The sequence below is a fragment of the Simochromis diagramma genome, unplaced genomic scaffold, assembly GCF_900408965.1.
Source record: "Simochromis diagramma unplaced genomic scaffold, fSimDia1.1 OVJJ01000590.1, whole genome shotgun sequence".
NCBI lineage: Eukaryota > Metazoa > Chordata > Actinopteri > Cichliformes > Cichlidae > Simochromis > Simochromis diagramma.
This window is the reverse complement of record NW_024387057.1, coordinates 125,433-144,303: the sequence shown is the minus strand read 5'-3', so window position 1 is coordinate 144,303 and position 18,871 is coordinate 125,433. Positions and strand designations below refer to the sequence as shown.

Sequence of the window (18,871 nt, the reverse complement as noted above, 5' to 3'; positions counted from 1 at the left end):
ACAGGGGTGGGCTAAGTGGACATCCCTGCTGACATCCCCTCTGCAAGTCCACTACTCCAGTTAAGCTCCCATTTATTTTTATTCTTGCTGAAGGTAAATAATATAAGTTTTTAATCAGTTGAATAAAAGGGTCTCCGAACCCAAACCGCTCCATAACCAAAAATAAATAATCCCACTGGACGGAGTCAAACGCCTTTTCAGCATCAAGGCTTAATGCAATTGATTCCGTTGGGGATTTATTCATATAATCCATTAAATATAAGGCACGTCTTATACTGTCCTGTATCTGTCTGTTTTTGAGAAATCCTGTCTGATCTTCGTCAATAATTTCTGGTATAGTATTTTTAAGCCTTTCTGCTATTATTGAGGTGAATAATCTATAATCCATATTCAGGATTGAAATTGGTCGATAAGAACTGCATTCCCTTTTGTCCTTGCCCACCTTTGGAATTACTGAAATTATTGCCTGTCTCCAAGATGCTGGTGACTCCCCTCCCTCCAACACATAGTTAAAACATTTTAATAATAGTGGTGATAATAACTCACTAAAGGTTTTATAATATTCTGATGTAAATCCGTCCATACCCGGCATCTTATTTGTTTTTGTTTTCGCAATGACTTTGTCCAGTTCTTGTTTAGTAATTTGTTGCATTAGCCTTTTGTTTTGTTCCCGTCCAATATTAGGTAAATCCAGAGAGTGCAAAAATTTCTGAATGTTTAGAGGGTCAACCTTTTGTGTCACCTTTACTCTCGTCGGCAATGTAATGTTTGAATGCCTGAAACATTAATGATGACACCTTCAGTATTTCACAGTTCCATTCTTTAATTCTCAGGCTTGCAGTGGCAACACAGTCTGCAGCGCTAACTTGTTTATCTCCCGTTTTTCGTTGTCCCTCTTTTCTATATTCTCCTTCCGCCTTACATTCGACCTTTCAAAATAAAATCTCTGTAAACATCACAGTATGTATCTAATTGTAGAAACATAAAAGTAAATATAAACAAAATCATCATGCTGATCAACAGAGTATTTCAGAGTATTTTCTGTATGAATCTGTCAGGATTGACACAACTGGTGAGTTTAAATGTAACTTCCCACAAAGCGCTACTTCTGATGGTAATTGAACCTTTTGTCTTTCATGTGTTTTTATTGTACTTTCTTGAACAGTAACAGCCTCAATCAGACCTGTTGTGACTCTGCATCCAAACTGGTCTGAGATATACAGAGGAGAGACGATCACTGTCAGATGTGAGATCCATGGAGGAGACACTGAGTGGGATTATGAGTGGGAAACAAACAGCATAATAAAACCTCCAAATCAAACTGAATACAGGATTAGCTCTGCTTCATCATTCAACAGTGGAAACTATCGCTGTAAGGGCAGAATGAAAAGTTCACAGAATAAAACAACAGAGTGGAGTGATTCAGTCACACTGACAGTTTTTGACAGTAAGTGCAGTCATAACTCCTTTTTTCCTGAAAATACAAAAAGTTTGTAAAAATGTGTTTTTATTAGTACATGTTGAGATATTTCACGTTTAGATAGTCTCACTCTAGTTCATAATAAATATTTGTGAGTCAACATTTTTGTGAAATTGAATTCAGAGTTACGAAACAGAACATTGAGAGAAAATCTTTCTTGAACAGATCCTGTCCTCACTGTGTCTCCATCATGGCTGAGTCCTGGAGCCTCAGTAACTCTGAACTGTGAGGTTAAACATCCGTCTGCAGGATGGAGCTTCTACTGGTATAAAGCTGTTCCTGCTCTATCAGAGAAATCCTACAGTTATAAGCTGCTACCTGATGGCAGTGGGACTGCACAGGACTCCTACATCATTCATGGACAGACACACACAGCAGGATATGTGTGCAGAGCTGGAAGAGGAGACCCAGAGTATCACACTGATCACAGTCAACCAAAGTTTGTCTGGTCTGCAGGTCAGTTTGTTTCTCTCTGTCCTTTCAATGAGCTCATGTTAGCTCATCATTTTTATTCACCAAGATTTATTAAAATCTCATCTTCATGACAACCATTGATGTCATGCTGCTACAAAATATCTCACTGTAGAAGGAATCTGTGAAACAGACAATATCACAGAATTATGGCAGAAGCATTTTAAAAGATAATTAGAAGAATAAAAGACTAAAAGAAAGTATTTTATCCCCCGCATGAGGTAAATTTGATGTGTGGTCATATTATGTGTTTTTGTGTGTGTGAGAAAAGCAAGCGTATCAGGGTTCTGAAGTTTTCTCTGTGCTTTAATAACATTTTATGCTGCTAGAAATAGATGTTATTATTATTATTTATTTATTTATCTTTTAGAAAAAATGCTTTTATTTTTAGATTTTGAAAATATTTAGTTAATGCCACGTGTGATGTCATTTAACTTCAAATCTGATTTTATTTTTTATGGAGGCCTTGAAATAAACATGATCTAGTACACCCCATGCTCCTGTGTAGACACACCCTTGTTTGTTGCAGGTATCGGTAAACTGGGTGGGTGGATTTCGATCAGCCGTCAGCAAGCTGCCTGATTTAAACATCAGACAAAGGCAATGGTTCATCTGCATCTTTTCATGTAACTTCTGATGCTGTACTGTAGATTTATTGTCCCAGATTTGTTCTGAACTTTGTAAGTGGCAGAAAAGTTTCATCAACCATCCAAGTGACTTCTTCGGTCTCACCTGGCTGCAGGTTTCCCCAACCTGATAAACAGTACATTTGTTCAATTGCTGAAACTAGAACTGGGGTGGATCAACAGGTTCTAGTTCCACCCAGGTTTTGCATATGAAAGTGATGTTTAGTCAAATAAGCGAACATTGACACTTTGAGCCTAAAATAAAAATATTGCAGTGTCATCCCCCAGCGAGAGAGCGAGTGAGTGCAAGAGAGATAGAGAGAGATAGTGATATGGACAGCGAGTTTTGGGATGTGGGAGATTTGTCACATTTGGCGTGGTTGGAGTGTATAGTTAGTGTGTTGTGTTGTCTTGTGTAGTTAGTATGTAGTGTATTCATTGTTTTATTTTGTGTGTCACGGAGGGTACTAGTGCATGTCATATGCTGTCTCCAGGTTGAGAACAGGAGGTAAGTGGTGAACTGCCAGAGGTTATAAAAAAGGTTACCCAAAACTGAAAAATAATGTACATTTCAGAAATATACAGAAAGGGAACACAAAATGGGTTAACAATTTAAAGCTGTTCTGCACCAATGGAGGTTGATCAAGACTTCAAAACTGGTGCTACTAATTGCTACATGTGTTCCCACTTTTCTAAGTTACTTACAACCCCTTCTGTCTCCATAAAAGGAGTGTTGGAACACACACACTACACCCCCCTGAGCATCAGTTGAACAGTACTGTAATACAGAAAGTAATGTGTTGCTGCAAAAATTGTGAGAAAAAGGCAATTAGCAATGGAAGAGAGACAAACCATCATAACACTTAAAAATGTAGGTCTTTCCTAGAGAGAAATTGCAAAGAAAGTCAAGGCGTCAGTGAGTACAGTTTCCTTCACCATGTGGCTTTGGGTCTGGCAGACCCAAAGCCACAACTGAATCATAGGACAAGTTTCTTACAGTTAACAGTTTGCATGATAAGCAGTTCACAGAACCACAGCTTCAAGCACAGCTTAATAGTGGTCGCAGTAAGCAAGTCTCAGTTTCAACTGTGAAGAGAGGAATTCGAGCTGCAGCTTTGACACAATGAGTTCCAGCAAGAAATCCATTGCTAAGACGTCAGAATAAGACAAAGAGGCTTGCCTGGGCCATGAAACACTGCCATTGAAGACTGGAAGAAGTTATTATAGACTGATGAATCAAAGTTTGAAATCTTCCATTCCTCACGGAGGACCTTTGTAGGTCGCCAAGTAGGTGAAAGAATGGTCCCACAGTGTGTGGCATAAACTGTCAAACACGGAGGAGGAAGTGTGATAGCCTGGAGCTGTTTTGCTTGATCCAGGGTCGGTGACTTGTACAGAGTGAGAGGCACCCTGATACAATGAGCTGGTTTGAGATTAACTGGAAAGAAGAGTGAAAGCAAAGCAACCTAGAAGTGCCACACATTTATGGGAACTTCTGCAACAGATATGGGAAGAACTTTCTGAATATTTGGTTTCCGTTGTAGAAAGAATGTTTCAGGTGGGACATGTGGAGGAGCAGTGGCAGTACTCTGTGCTCTTTTCTGTCGCTTGTATCCACAATCTCAGTCTTTCAGTCACTACCCACAGCTTATGACCATAGGTGAGGGTAGGGACGTAGATCGACTGTTAAGTTGAGAGCTTTGCTTTTCAACTCAGCTCTCTCTTCACCCTGACAGACCTCAATCTCCCGCTCCTATCACTCATGAACCCCAAGATACTTAAACTCTTCCACTTGGGACAGAAATTCTCATTCCCACCGTGTCACACTCGGCTGCAAACCGTTCCATTCCCACCAGATGAAGCCAACAGAAGCACATCATCTGCAAAAAGCAGAGATGAGATTCTGAGATCACCCAAGGGAAAGCCTTCTGTCACTTGGGTACAGCTAGAAATTCTGTCCTTAAAAATTACAAACAGAATCGGTGACAAAGGTTAACCCTGGCAGAGTCTGACACTCACCGGAATTGAGTCTGACTTACGCAGCCTAAGCTCTCGCAATAGTTGTATAAAGATTGAATGGCCTGTAACAATGGGCCAGACACCCTTTACTCCCAATGCACCTCCCACAGGACTCTCCGAGGGACATGGTTGAATACCTTCTCCAAGTCCACAAAACACATATAGACTGGCTGGGCAAAATCACATGCATCCTCAACTATCCTTGAGAGTGTAAAGACCTGTTTCAGTGTTCTTTGACAAAAACCGCATTGTTCCTCCTGTTCGAGGTTCAAATAACAGACAGACTCTCTTTTCCAGCACCCTGGTATAGACTTTCCCAGTTGAGAAGCGTGATCCCCCTATAGTTGGAACAGCTGTATAAATGTGCGCTGTAGCAGCAAATAGTTTTTTGACTGTGACATCATGATGTGGTAACTTTGTTTGTATGTACAACCCATAAATAAAACTGGACAGCTCACATTAAGAAGTGGAAGAATTAGTTCTCAAAGCTTGGAACAGAAATTCAAAACTGCACTATATTTAAAGTTGTATTAAGAAATCTCATTCATAGATTTATTTGTGGCTATTGTGGGTTTAACAAGAAATCGATTTGGTACAAATATGGTGGAGACATTTGTACAGCTGTGTTTTGTAGAAAAAGCATTTGCTCATATATTTTATTTTCCTTATGTTTAATATTTATTTTGCATGATTTTCTCTTTTTTCTTTTCATTTTGGACCAGTGAGTCTAATATAAAGATACTAAAAATATAATGTGTTCAATGTAAAAAATGCAGTTTCACCAAATAATTACTATCTTTTTACATTATTAGCTGATCTCGAGAAAAAAACGAAAAAAAACAAAGGAATATTTTTACTGTGATATTTTGAATCTTAACGTCTCTGTACTTTGTCTCTTCACTGCATGTTGTTTTCAGATGTTAATTCAGCAGTGTCTCTGACAGTGAGTCCTGACAGAGTGCAACACTTCCTCTCTGACTCTCTCTCACTGACCTGTAAGGGAAACTTCACAGAGTGGAGAGTGATGACTGTTCTACAGCGCAACCCTTCATATTATAATAACTGTTGGCTAATGATTGGATCCACATGTATAATCCACACATTGGTGTCAGATACTGGAGTGTACTGGTGTGAGTCTGGATCAGGAGAGTTCAGCAGAGCAGTCAACATCACTGTTGTACAGAGTATGTTATTATACACTTTCTTCTTCGATTTTTATGATTTAGACGTCACATTAAAATTTGTCCCAGCTTTTCTGTATGTGAAGTAATTTTATGTGGGAAGACAAACAAAAATTACAATTTCAGAAGATTTTAGGCACCATAGTATCAAAATATTCTTAAATTATGTTGGTCTCATTTCACTCGATTTTTTCATAATTCAATTTGTCAAAAGTTGTTTATATTTTCTCTCTTCTATTTAAACAACTAAAAAGCTCAGTGTTTTTGCCATCAAAGTGTTATTCTTAAAGATCATCATGTAAAAAGGTGCAGTTGTATCAAAGGTTGTGCTGTGTCTGAGTTCCCCTCAGTTCAGAGCCAGTCAGGGAGTTCAAACTTTATTTATTTTACTTGCACTGTGCACAGTGTTGGGTCACAAATTTTGTACCCAGCATGATAACCTTTATCCCACCAATGAGGTCGAGCTTTTCAGATCCAATTAAAATCATCCATCCATCCATCCATCCATCCATCCATCTTCATCCGCTTTATCCGAGGCCGGGTCGCGGGGGCAGCAGCCTAAGCAAAGAGGCCCAGACCTCCCTCTCCCCAGCCACCTCCTCCAGCTTATCCGGGGGAACACCAAGGCGTTCCCAGGCCAGCCGAGAGATATAATCTCTCCAGCGTGTCCTGGGTCTGCCCCGGGGCCTCCTCCCGGTGGGACTTGCCTGGAACACCTCACCCAGGAGGCACCCAGGGGGCATCCTTGTCAGATGCCCGAACCACCTCAGCTGGCTCCTTTCGATGTGGAGGAGCAGCGGCTCTACTCTGAGCCCCTCCCGGATGGCCGAACTTCTCACCCTATCTCTAAGGGAGAGGCCAGCCACCCTTTGGAGGAAGCTCATTTCTGCCGCTTGTATCCGCGATCTCGTTCTTTCGGTCACTACCCACAGCTCGTGGCCATAGGTGAGGGTAGGGACGTAGATCGACCGGTAAATTGAGAGCTTCGCTTTTACACTCAGCTCCCTCTTCACCACGACGGACCGGTGCAGCGTCCGCATTACTGCAGCTGCAGCCCCAATCCGCCTGTCGATCTCCGGCTCCCTTCTCCCATTACTCGCGAACAAGACCCCGAGATACTTGAACTCCTCCACTTGGGGCAGGAACTCATCCCCGACCCGGAGTGGGCACTCCACCCTTTTCCGGCTGAGAACCATGGCCTCAGATTTGGAGGTGCTGATCCTCATTCCCGCTGCTTCACACTCGGCTGCGAACCGTTCCAGTGCGAGCTGGAGGCCCTCACCCGATGAAGCCAACAGAACCACATCATCCGCAAAAATCAGAGATGAGATTCTGAGGCCACCAAAGCGAAAGCCCTCCGCCACTTGGCTGCGCCTAGAAATCCTGTCCATAAAAATTATGAACAGAACCGGAGACAAAGGGCAGCCCTGGCGGAGCCCATCACCCACCGGGAACGAGTCCGACTTATTGCCGGCAATGCGAACCAAACTCTTACAACGGTCGTATAGGGATCGAATGGCCCGTAGCAATGGGCCAGACACCCCATACTCCCGCAACACCTCCCACAGGACACCCCGAGGGACACGGTCGAATGCCTTCTCCAAGTCCACAAAACACATGTAGACTGGTTGGGCAAACTTCCATGCACCCTCAAGTATCCTCAAGAGGATAAAGAGCTGGTCCAGTGTTCCGCGACCAGGACAAAAACCGCATTGTTCCTCCTGTATCCGAGGTTCGACTAGCGGACGAACTCTCCTTTCCAGCACCCTGGCATAGATTTTCCCAGGGAGGCTGAGGAGTGTGATCCCCCTGTAGTTGGAACACACCCTCCGGTCCCCCTTCTTAAAGATGGGGACCACCACCCCGGTCTGCCAGTCCACAGGTACTGCCCCTGATCTCCACGCAACATTGCAGAGGCGTGTCAACCAGGACAGCCCTACAACGTCCAGAGCCTTCAGGAACTCGGGGTGGACCTCATCAACACCAGGGGCTCTGCCACCAAGGAGTTGTTTAACTGCCTCAGTGACCTCGCCCCCGGAAATTGGCGGGTCATTCCCCTCATCCCCAGACTCTGCTTCCTCCTCGGAAGATGTGTCAGTGGGATTAAGGAGGTCCTCGAAGTATTCCTTCCACCGCCTGACAATTTTCTCAGTCGACGTCAGCAGCGCTCCGCCAGCACTATACACAGTGCAGGTAGAGCACCGCTTTCCCCTCCTGAGACGCCTGACGGTTTGCCAGAATCTCTTCGGGGCAGTCCGAAAGTCTTTTTCCATGGCCTCTCCGAACTCCTCCCACACCCGAGTTTTTGCTTCAGCCACTGCCCGAACCGCATTCCGCTTGGCCTGTCGATACCTGTCGGCTGCCTCCGGAGTCCCACAGGCTAACCAAGCCCGATAGGACTCCTTCTTCAGCCTGGTGGCTCCCTTCACTTCTGGTGTCCACCATTTGGTTCGGGGATTACCACCACGGCAGGCACCAACCACCTTGCGGCTGCAGCTCAATGCAGCAGCTTTGGCAATGGAGACGCTGAACATGGTCCATTCGGACTCAATGTCCCCAGTCTCCCTCGGAATGCTGTTGAAGCTCTGCCGGAGGTGTGCGTTGAAGATCTCGCGGACTGGGGCCTTTGCTAGACGTTCCCAGCACACCCTCACTACGCGTTTAGGTGCACCAGGTCTGTCCAGCGTCCTCCCCCGCCACCTGATCCAACTCACCACCAGGTGGTGATCAGTTGACAGCTCAGCCCCTCTCTTTACCCGAGTGTCCAGAACATATGGTCGCAGGTCTGGTGATACAATTACAAAATCAATCATCGACCTACGGCCTAGAGCGTCCTGGTGCCACGTGCACTTATGGACACTCTTATGTTCAAACAGGGTGTTCGTTATGGCCAAACTGTGATTAGCACAGAAGTCCAATAACAAAGCACCGCTCGGGTTCAGATCAGGGAGGCCGTTCCTCCCAATCACGCCCCTCCAGGTCTCGCTGTCGTTACCCACGTGAGCATTGAAGTCTCCCAGCAGGACAACAGAGTCTCCAGGTGGAGCACCTTCCAGCACCCCCCCCAGGGACTCTTAGAAGGCTGGGTACTCCGAACTGCCACTCGGCGCATAAGCGCAGATGACAGTCAGGACCCGTTCCCCGACCCTAAGGCGCAGGGAACAAACCCTCTCATCCACCGGGAAAAACCCCAACGTACCAGCAGCAAGCCGAGGGGATATTAGAATACCCACCCCAGCCCGCCGCCCCTCACCAGGGGCAACTCCAGACTGAGACAGAGTCCAGCCCCTCTCCAGGAGACTGGTTCCAGAGCCCAAGCCATGTGTAGAGGTGAGCCCGACTATATCTAGCCGGTACCTCGCAACCTCACGCACTAACTCAGGCTCCTTCCCCACCAGAGAGGTGACATTCCATGTCCTATTGCCAGTCTTGGCAGCCGGGGGTCAGTCCGCCAGGGCCTCCGCTCCTGGCCGCCACCCGGCACACAATGCACCCGACCCCTATGGCGCCTCCTGCGGGTGGTGGGCCTGCGGGAGGATGGGCCCACGTCTCCTCTTCGGGCTGTGCCCGGCCGGGCCCCATGGACTAAGGCCCGGCCACCAGACGCTCGCCCTCGGGCACCCTCCCCGGGCCTGGCTCCAGGGCGGGGCCCCGGTAACCCTATCCCAGGCAGGGTAAACTGTTCCCTCGATATTCTTTTCATAAGGGTCTTCTGAATCGCTCTTTGTCTGGTCCCTCACCCAGGACCAATTTGCCATGGGAGACCCTACCAGGGGGCAAAAGCCCCCAGACAACATAGCCCCTGGGATCCCTGGGACACACAAACCCCTCCACCACGATAAGGTAGCGATTCAAGGAGGAGCAATTATTTATTTTACTTGCCACTACAATTAAAATCAAATCACTCATAATGATTCTCTGGAAAAGAGTTTAATTCTTAGAACAGAGTTTATTAACTATTTAAGACCTACCACAGAACCAAGTCCGCCAGAGCTTATCTTTATATTTTTACATGCTGTAGCGCCATTTTTTTTAGAGTATTTCAAGCTGCTATACATCATTACAACCATTGGAAGGGAGGACGAGCAAATACTGGCTGGCCGCGACAGACGCTGAGACAGCGCTTCATGGTGCGGTGTTTCCGATTTATGTGCTGCCTCCGTTGACCACCATGCTGAGCTCCCAGCAGCATGCAGCGATGCCTAAAATGCCAGCTACGATACTGAAATAAAACTGAGTCACCCCGCTAGAGCCCTACCTCTCACAAGTCCAGCTAGCAGCAAGGCACAGTGGTAGGAGTGATGAGGAGGCCGCCACACAGCTGGTGCTAGCATTATAGGGAGATGAATTGCAAGTACCTTTGGCAAGTGCAGCTAGCCAGAAGTGCTGTACTGCTAGAACTACAGCGAGCAGTTCGCGTCGGCTCTTGCTCTAGTTCCTCTCGGCTCAGCCCAGTGCACAGCTTATTTCCAACCCCCAAATTGCTGGCATCTGTGTCCTCAATGGAAGGCTGCTGAGCTTTGGAGTAGGCCAGAACCGGGGCTTTTGTGAGGGCCTCTTTTAGTTGGACAAAGGCTGCTTTGCAGGGGTCACCCCAGCTGAAGGACTGGCTCTTATCCGTCAAGCGGTGGAGGGGACTGTCGATGGTCGCAAACGCTTTGATGAACCTGCGGTAGTATGAGGCCAGGCCCAAGAAGCTCTGCAGCTCTCTGACGTTCGAAAGTCTTGACCAGACTCTGCAGCACGTCAATCGGAAACACTGCACCATGAAGCGCTGTCTCAGCGTCTGTCATGGCCAGCTGGTATTTGCTCGTCCTCCCTTCCAATGGTTGTAATAATGTATAGCAGCTTGAAATACTCCCCAAATGGCACTACAGCATGTAAAAAGATAAAGATAAGCTCTGGCGGACTTGGTTCTGTGGTAGGTCTTAAATAGTTAACAATTTTAAAAAGTTGACAATTTTATCAGGTGTGCATTCCAGACATAACTGCTATTTATACTAAAAAAAGGTTTTTCCTGTGTTCAGGCAACTGAAGCTAGGACCAAAATCTCAGGTGCATACCCAGCTAGGGCTGTTTTCTGTACAGGCATTGAAAGGCCTGGAGACAACAAGGGCGTGGGGCGGTACAGATAAACACAAATGAATGCTGAGTAAGGGTCCTATGTGCATACTCTAAAAGTGCTGAGCTGCATTAACCTTATGTTGGACTAGTCACTGTTGGCCATAACACAATCAAAGGTTACTTTTTGATCCTAATTATTACATTTTCAAACAATATTGATCACAAACTTTTTCACTGATATGATGGTAAATATATTTGTCCTAAATATATGGGCTGTGTGATTTAAACATTCAGGTTAAATGCTTAACACAGTGACTCCTCTATATAAATCGCTTCATTCTAAGTGTGCACAGCATATATGAGGATATATGATTACACAAGATTCATGTGAGTAAATATGACTACATGTCTAGTGTATACAAGTATATATGTCATAATAAAATCCACAACAGCAGCTCCATGAACTATTCTGCCCCACCTGTCCTCCTGCAGCTGTGTTGAAACATCACACCACTACTACAGCAGTCACATATAAACATCATCTGATTAAATAAATTGTATTTTCTTTTCACAGAAAATTCTATTTATTATCCTTACGATTATGTTCCTATCCTGGTGAGTCCTGTTCATCCTTTGACTGAGGGAGCTTCTGTTAGTCTGAGCTGCAGTTTGACAACACAAAAAATACTTTCCAATGTGTTTTTCTATCACAATGACAAACTTATTCAAAATGATACCCGAGGGGAGCTGAACATCTCTGCAGTGTCAAAGTCTGATGAAGGTTTCTACAAGTGTCAGTACTCAGGAAGAGAGTCAGCACAGAGCTGGATGTCAGTTAAAGGTGAGCAGGATCAAAACAGTGTGTGTTTCAGTAAATGTCTTATTAAGGTTCTCAGTGATCCAGGTTATCGTAGTCTAAGGAGCTTGGAAAGAAAAGTGTCTGGACTCTTCTTCTGTTCTAAGGTCAAATGGTGGAGAGTCCTAGATTTAAGCCCTGTGGGAGTGTCCCCCAAGAGGGACACGGACCCTCTTTTGATCCTTTACCTAATCACATGAGCCAAAGTGTGAAAATGGGTGTAGGTCACAATCAGCCAAGGTTTCGTGTGAAATCATTGTGATTTCCTGAGGTCAGATGGCCGAGGATGCGAGTGGGCGTTAAGGCGTCTGGGAAGGGATCTCAAAACTGGATTATAGATGGTAGACAGTTGGTGTCATAAACCACCCCCTCTGTTCAAAGATGGTCGGACCGGCTACATAGGGAATGATAATATTGTTATCTGTACCAGTGGCTTGGTACTCTCCCTTTAAAAGAGCCAAGAACTTTTTTTTCCCACTTCCTCCATGTAAAGGTTGGCTACAATAGGTGACACCGGGGAGCCCATGGCACATGCATATTTTTTTTGTAAAATTTCTAAAATCTGTAAAATATGTAGCCAGTTTATTTGAAAAACTCAGGAGAGTCTTGCCCAAGCACGACATCCCAGTGTACTTCAGACCCAGCCACACACTCAGACAAAAACTGGTTCATCCCAAAGACAAAACTCCTAAACACAAACTTAACAATGTGATGTATGCTGTACATTGTTGTGAGGAATGCCCAGACCTCTACATTGGAGAGACAAACAGCCACTTCATAAACGCATGGCACAACACAGAAGAGCCACCTCCACAGGACAAGACTAGGCTGTCCATCTGCATCTAAAGGACAAATGCCACTGTTCTGAGGAAGACAAAGTTCACGTTTAGGACAGAGAGGACAGATGGTTTGAAAGAGGAGTGAAAGAAGCCATTTATGTCCACTGTGAGCGACCATCTTTGAACAGAGGCGGTGGTTTACGACACCATCTGTCTGCCATCTATAATATATAATAAGTTTTGTGATCCTTTCCAAGACGCCTTAACTCCCACTCACATCCTGGGCCATCTGACCTCAGGAAATTACATGATGGGGTGGAGCTAGGTTTCACAATGAGCTCACCCAAAACCTTGGCTGATTGTGACCCACACCCGTTTTCATACCTTGGCTCGTGTGATTAGGTAGAGGATCATTAGGGGGTCCATGTCCCTCTTGGGGGAGAAACTCCCACTAGGTTTGTCTGTGAAGGTTCTCAGTCATCCAGGTCATCGTAGTCAAAGGAGCTTGCAAAGAAAAGCGTCTGGACCCACTAGGTTTAAATCTGGGACTCTCCACCATTTGACCTTAGAACTGAAGAAGCTTCTCAGATAAGAGGTGAAATGTCTACAAGAAACAAAGTCCAGACGCTTTTCTTTCCAAGCGCCTTAGATGATTTCTGTAAATGATTTTCATTATTATAAGGAACATTAAATTGTTTGTTTTAACTTTTGAAGTCAACTTGGTTTATTTTATGAGAACCTCTGTAAAATATCTAATATAATTATATTTTATTAATACTTAATAATTGTCAATAGTCATTACAGTAACTGTGTCAGGAACTGACAGCTCTTCATCTCCTGTGTGGTTGATGGTTGGACTGGTTTGTGGAGTCTCTCTCATTATTATTCTCCTGCTCTTGTTGTATCGCTGCAGACAGTCCAAGTGTAAGAGCCTCTTCTTTTCATGCTGTATTAGAGAGTTTATTTACTACATACACTTTAATTATTCACACATATACATGTATTCTGATCTCATGACACAAAATATCAGTGGAACAATTTATACATGACAAATATGTGTAATAACATTTGTCTCTTTCACAGATTCCTGCTTCACCAGGTTGGTAAAATACTTTTTATTATAATTTTAAACAAACATCAGTTACTTTTGAGTTTATTGTGTTTATTTCCTGTTTTAGGTCGATCCAGTCTGAGAGTCACAGTCCGGGCTCCTCCACAAATCACGGAGTCAACCAGAATGAAACTCATGAGTACGGCTCTCTTCAACATGGTCTGCATTTAAACCGATCTTTATTATCATCATTATTAATATTGATCTTTATTAAACATCTCATCTTTAGTGTAACTGTAATAAAATGATTAATGTAACCCTGGCTTATATTTTTCTTTAGGTACTGCTAACGTCTATGAATCAATCAAACAAGTCAAAAACAGAAATGGTACAGTATATGCACTGAAATGCACAGAGCAGTTTGAGATGAAATTTATTTTTGATTTAATGAAACTAATTCCATGTGACATGTTTTTACAATCCTGTAAATAAAAATATGAACATTTGAGGACCACATAAATATAAGAATGTCACCTCCTCTCTTATTGAGATTAAAGATTTTAGAACAAACAGTGATCGCAGAGTGGTCAGAAAGTTTTTTAAGTATTAATTCTTTTTTGTGGATTCAATTGATCATTTTAACAGGGGAGCATCATAAACCAGAGGGGAGTGCTTTTTACATCAATGTACAGATGTGAGCTGCAGGTACAGTCACAATATTTTCAGTCAGTGTTTGTACTGAAATGTGTCACTTCATTATGTTTTAGGTAATTATAGGTCAATATGGAAATTCACTTACCAGACTTAGCTACTACATACTACCACTACACCAGAGTCGAATCTTATACACATCGAAGGCCATTCAGAGTTTAGAGAAAGTTTGTCTGCTTCGTAAGCAGAATGATATTGTATCATATTGTCCGTCTATATGTGACAAAATAAAGAGTGTTGTCATATTTTTACGCTGAAGAAATGTTCTTGCCATCATTTAGAAAGTTTTGTTACACCTTCTACATACCTCAGGTATATTTGTTTAACATGAATTGCAAAATCCCACCCTATTGTTGGTTTTTGGCCAGGCCTGGTGTTTCTTATGTATGAAAACAAAGCGATGTGTGTAAATCTATTATTTTATTCTTTTCATCTTAATTAAATCACAGTAAATAGTGTATTTAGTGAGATGGCAAAAATAGTTAAACATCAAACAAATGAAATATAAAAACATATATCCATCGTTCGCACTCAGTTTATTTGACTTAAATCCTTCACTTCTCAGCCCTTTCCTCTGGTTGCAGGCGTGCCCCAGGGATCTGTCCTGGGGCCCCTTCTTTCCATTATCTACCTTCTTCCTCTTGGAGATATTTTTCTTAAATACATTATTCACTGTCACTGTTATGCTGATGACATCCTGTCACGAACACACGGAAATGAACTCAGAAAAATGCAGCTTTATTAGCAGACTCAGGGAAATGATGCAGAACTAAACTAGACTAGACTGAGAAAATGAAACCTAAAACTCCACAGCGAGGCACAGAAGGGATCACACAGCATACCCTGGGGAATAACGAGGGGAATGAGACACAGGAGGAGAGCGCAGCTGGAAGAAATCAAACATGACAAGAACAAAGGGAAGCAAAACTCAACACATTCACCTAGCACACAGACTTGCAAAGTAAAGTAAAACAGGAAACATGACAGGCACAGACTAGACACTGAACTAAACCTACGAACAAACTCTTAACCAGAATAACACTGAAACCTAGGATTATAATATTAAAAAACGGACAACTAAAGAATCAGAAAATAAACCATAATACAGAAAAATACCAACATACAAGAAACTGAAAATGCTGGGTCAAAATGACCCAGAACCGTGACCAACCCAGCTTTATTTGTCCACTAAACCTGTTTCTGCTCTACCCCCATCCTCACCCTCTGTTTAGCCGAACTAAATTCATGGTTCTCTTCCAATTTTCTCAAACTCAATAGTAACAAATCTGAGCTTCTCCTGGTAGGCACTAAATAAACACTATCCAGAACTAATAGCTTTTCTATTACAACCAATAACTCGCCGGTCTCCGTTTCCCCATGTGTGAAAAGTCTGGGTGTCATCCTTGATAGTACCCTATCTTTTAACTCACACATCAATAACATCACTCGGTCTACATATTACCAACTCCGTAACACTAATCGTCTCCGTCCTTTTCTCTCCCCACATGCCACTGCCATTCTTGTTCATAGCCTGGTCACTTCCCAGATCGATTACTGCAACTCTCTTCTTTTTGGTCTTAGTCAAAAATCTATCCATAATTACAAGCCAAAGTAATCTATTACAGGCACTATTAGCATCACTGTTTGAATAACTAGATATGCCTGACAACACATTGCATTGATCTCAGAGTGCCACTGCACTAAAAAACATATATTAGTCTGGACCAAAGCCGAGTTAACAATAAAGCTGTATTTTACTCTAATTACTTCCTTCAATATTATACATGCAAAATTCTCACTCATACATTTCTGATTAAATAACAACAAAGCATGAGCTCATCTCTGTCTGACAGTCAGTTTCATTTAATTGAGTAACAGCATCGCAGCACAAAACACAGCATTGCTTCAAGTATCCCAGGTGAAGGTAATTTAAAACCAAAAAAGGATAAAGTATTAATGATTTTTTACTGATATAGAAGAAGATAGAGAAGTGTTTCAGCTTCACGTTTTCCACAAAAAATGTTCACAACACAGAACGAATTACAAATAATAAGATGTCTGAGACCAGATGTTTACATGAAAGTAAAACCAGACGATATTCTCCTCCACACAGGTACAAAGTCTGTCTGCACCTTCTAAACAAAGCCTGTAAGGATACAGGTAACTTTACACTCTCTGTAAAGACTCAATCACACAAAACAGAACTTCACTTTACATCGAGGGCAGACGATGTTTTTACAATAAACTTTATTGTTCTCCAACAGGAAGTCACAAGTGGGACACGAGGGGCAGCCAGTGGCCCAACACACATCCTTAAAGCTGATATCCACCAGCTTCTCATGTATTCATCAAGGATAAACCTTTTTTTCACTCACCACAGAACATCTATAGCTGGGACATAAAAAATATCAAGTTCATTCATGCTGTATATAAAACAGGTTCATATGTGAAATGTATGCAATTATATTTGTGACTTAAGATGAACATTTGTTTTTCTCACCAACAGTTCTACTCAGTAACTGATTTTTTGCATGTTCTCCATTCTTCGTCTTCCAGTTTTACTGATTTGCTTTAAGTCTGATTTGTAACTCTCAACAACCCGACATTAATACTTTTATTAAACTTACCAAACTATTTTTAATATGCAATCTAGTTACAGCTTTTTCCACCTCACTTTACATTCAGCTTGTGGTTAATCAACTGTCTCAGCTATTAATCCACATTTTTTTGTCTTTATAGTTTTAACAGCTTGTCACTATTTTTAGTCATTATGATTTTTTGTCTGTGGTGCCTCCAGAAATCTATGTTTAACTTTAGTCATTTTAACACATTTTTAACATTTCAGCCATAGTTTCAGTGAAATATTCCAACTTTTATCTCCCCTTTTAACCCTTACTTATCTATTATATTCATTTATTTAGACTGTTTCTATTTCTACTGCGTATTATTATTTTAAGCCTCTTCAGCTGCTTAAACTGCGATTTCTGTTCTCAGATCAGTTTAATATTTCCTTGTACTTCCTGTATAACAGAATTACTGTCTGTGGTACTTGTGAATACAAGGACCTGCTCTCCTGTTGCTGTCTCAGGTTGTCTGTATCAAGTATAAAAAAAAAAAACTGATGACGACCGAACTTACAAATAAGACTTAATACATAAATAAAATGTGAATTTTATTTTCTTTTGTGTGTAAAATGTCTAATTTCACGCCCAGAGTTAGGAGAAAAACACACATAAATATAATGCTTTACAGTGAAACATAAAAAACTTTTTGTAATAATAGAAACTGATCTGACATCAAGCAGATTTTTTGCCAAATGTCGAGTTTCATTTTCTCAGCACTTGACTGTCCACAGATAAACCTGCTCACCTGTTTTAGAAAGAAAGCTTGTGATCAAAAAGTCTGAAATACTGATAAAACTCAGAGTTGTAACCTAATAGATAGAAGCACAGAAGATGTTTCTGACTGCACTGATTTTGTTTATATTTTTCTGCTTAATAATTTGCATGTTGTCACTTTATTATCGAGTAAGACTGTAATAAATAAAAGTAGAACCATTTACTTGTATGCTCTGTGTCTCTGTTACTTTCTTTTATCAAAATAATTCGCTGCTATGAATATTTGTATTGGCTACACTTGTTTCTGATCTTAGTAAAGACAATGTAAAGTCATCGAGGATGAGGCTCAACAGTACAATAATCAAATCTATCGTGATAAATCTTCCAGTTTGATCTGTATTTTTATTGTTTCACCATTTGAGCACCATAGAACAATTCTTACTTTAAATCTCACATTTTTAGGAGAAATAATTTAGAAATAATCTCACCCAAAAAACAAGAAATATTTCCACATTTCCACATATAGGTCACAACATTACTTATATTAAAAAACAAAAACAAAAACCACAAAACAAACAAACAAACAAACAAAAAAAACCATGGAGAGGCAAGATTTCAGCTGCAAGTTAAGAAGTTTGTGCTTCTGTGACCAAACATGAACATGAATGAATAAAACTTTGTGGCCTTTTGAAAGTCAGTCTGTACGTGGTTTGGTTCAAACCAAGAAGTATAACTGAAAGTTCTCACGTAGCTACAGGCTTATCTGCACCATCTCTGCACTTAAAAACCCCTCAGTGATCTTATGTTTTTCTCCATCAGCCTTTAGAACTAAAATAGTAAGAACAATTCAATTTATTATAGACACTGTGCTTTCATTTCTGCATTATTAACTGGGGAAAAAAAAATCAGAGGACACAAATTCCACAGAGTTAAAACTTGATGTCTCTTAAAAACACTTTAGCTCTGGTGTGAGTGTGGTGTCATTTTATTCTTGTTATCTAACCTCAGTATGTGTAAAGAGGAACTGGAAGTTAGATCCAGTTATAAGTGAAATGTTTAACACAACAAAGCAACATGTGGTTTGTTGCAATGCTCTGTGAATTTACTAAGTATGAATTCAAATTTTAAAGTTACTATGGCAACATGAGTAAAAATATAAAAATACAATTTTTTAAGGAATAATTATTATAACACAAGTAGATACACAACAAAACATCCTGGCATCTCACATAATTACAATCCACAGCAAAAATGAAAACAATGAATAAGTGTTGGTAATGGTAGAGTTCATTCAC

General features: G+C 41.9%; 1 protein-coding gene across 2 annotated transcripts in view; it reads left to right on the top strand.

Annotated features, from left to right (window-relative positions):
• Positions 1-17,781, top strand: part of LOC120741932 (Fc receptor-like protein 4) — a 29,377-nt gene extending 11,596 nt beyond the window's left edge. The window contains exons 3-13 of one of the 2 annotated variants that reach the window (XM_040045065.1): positions 1,172-1,447; positions 1,646-1,936; positions 5,514-5,780; positions 11,416-11,682; positions 13,272-13,400; positions 13,560-13,575; positions 13,655-13,746; positions 13,868-13,915; positions 14,173-14,232; positions 16,352-16,398; positions 16,503-17,781. In XM_040045065.1, the coding sequence (XP_039900999.1) occupies positions 1,172-1,447; positions 1,646-1,936; positions 5,514-5,780; positions 11,416-11,682; positions 13,272-13,400; positions 13,560-13,575; positions 13,655-13,746; positions 13,868-13,915; positions 14,173-14,225 (1,439 nt within the window). In that variant the 3' untranslated portion in view covers positions 14,226-14,232; positions 16,352-16,398; positions 16,503-17,781. Of the gene's footprint in view, positions 1-1,165; positions 1,448-1,645; positions 1,937-5,513; positions 5,781-11,415; positions 11,683-13,271; positions 13,401-13,559; positions 13,576-13,654; positions 13,747-13,867; positions 13,916-14,172; positions 14,233-16,351; positions 16,399-16,502 lie in introns of both variants that reach the window. The other variant, XM_040045063.1, reaches the window with a different exon arrangement.
• The last annotated feature ends 1,090 nt before the right edge of the window (positions 17,782-18,871 follow it).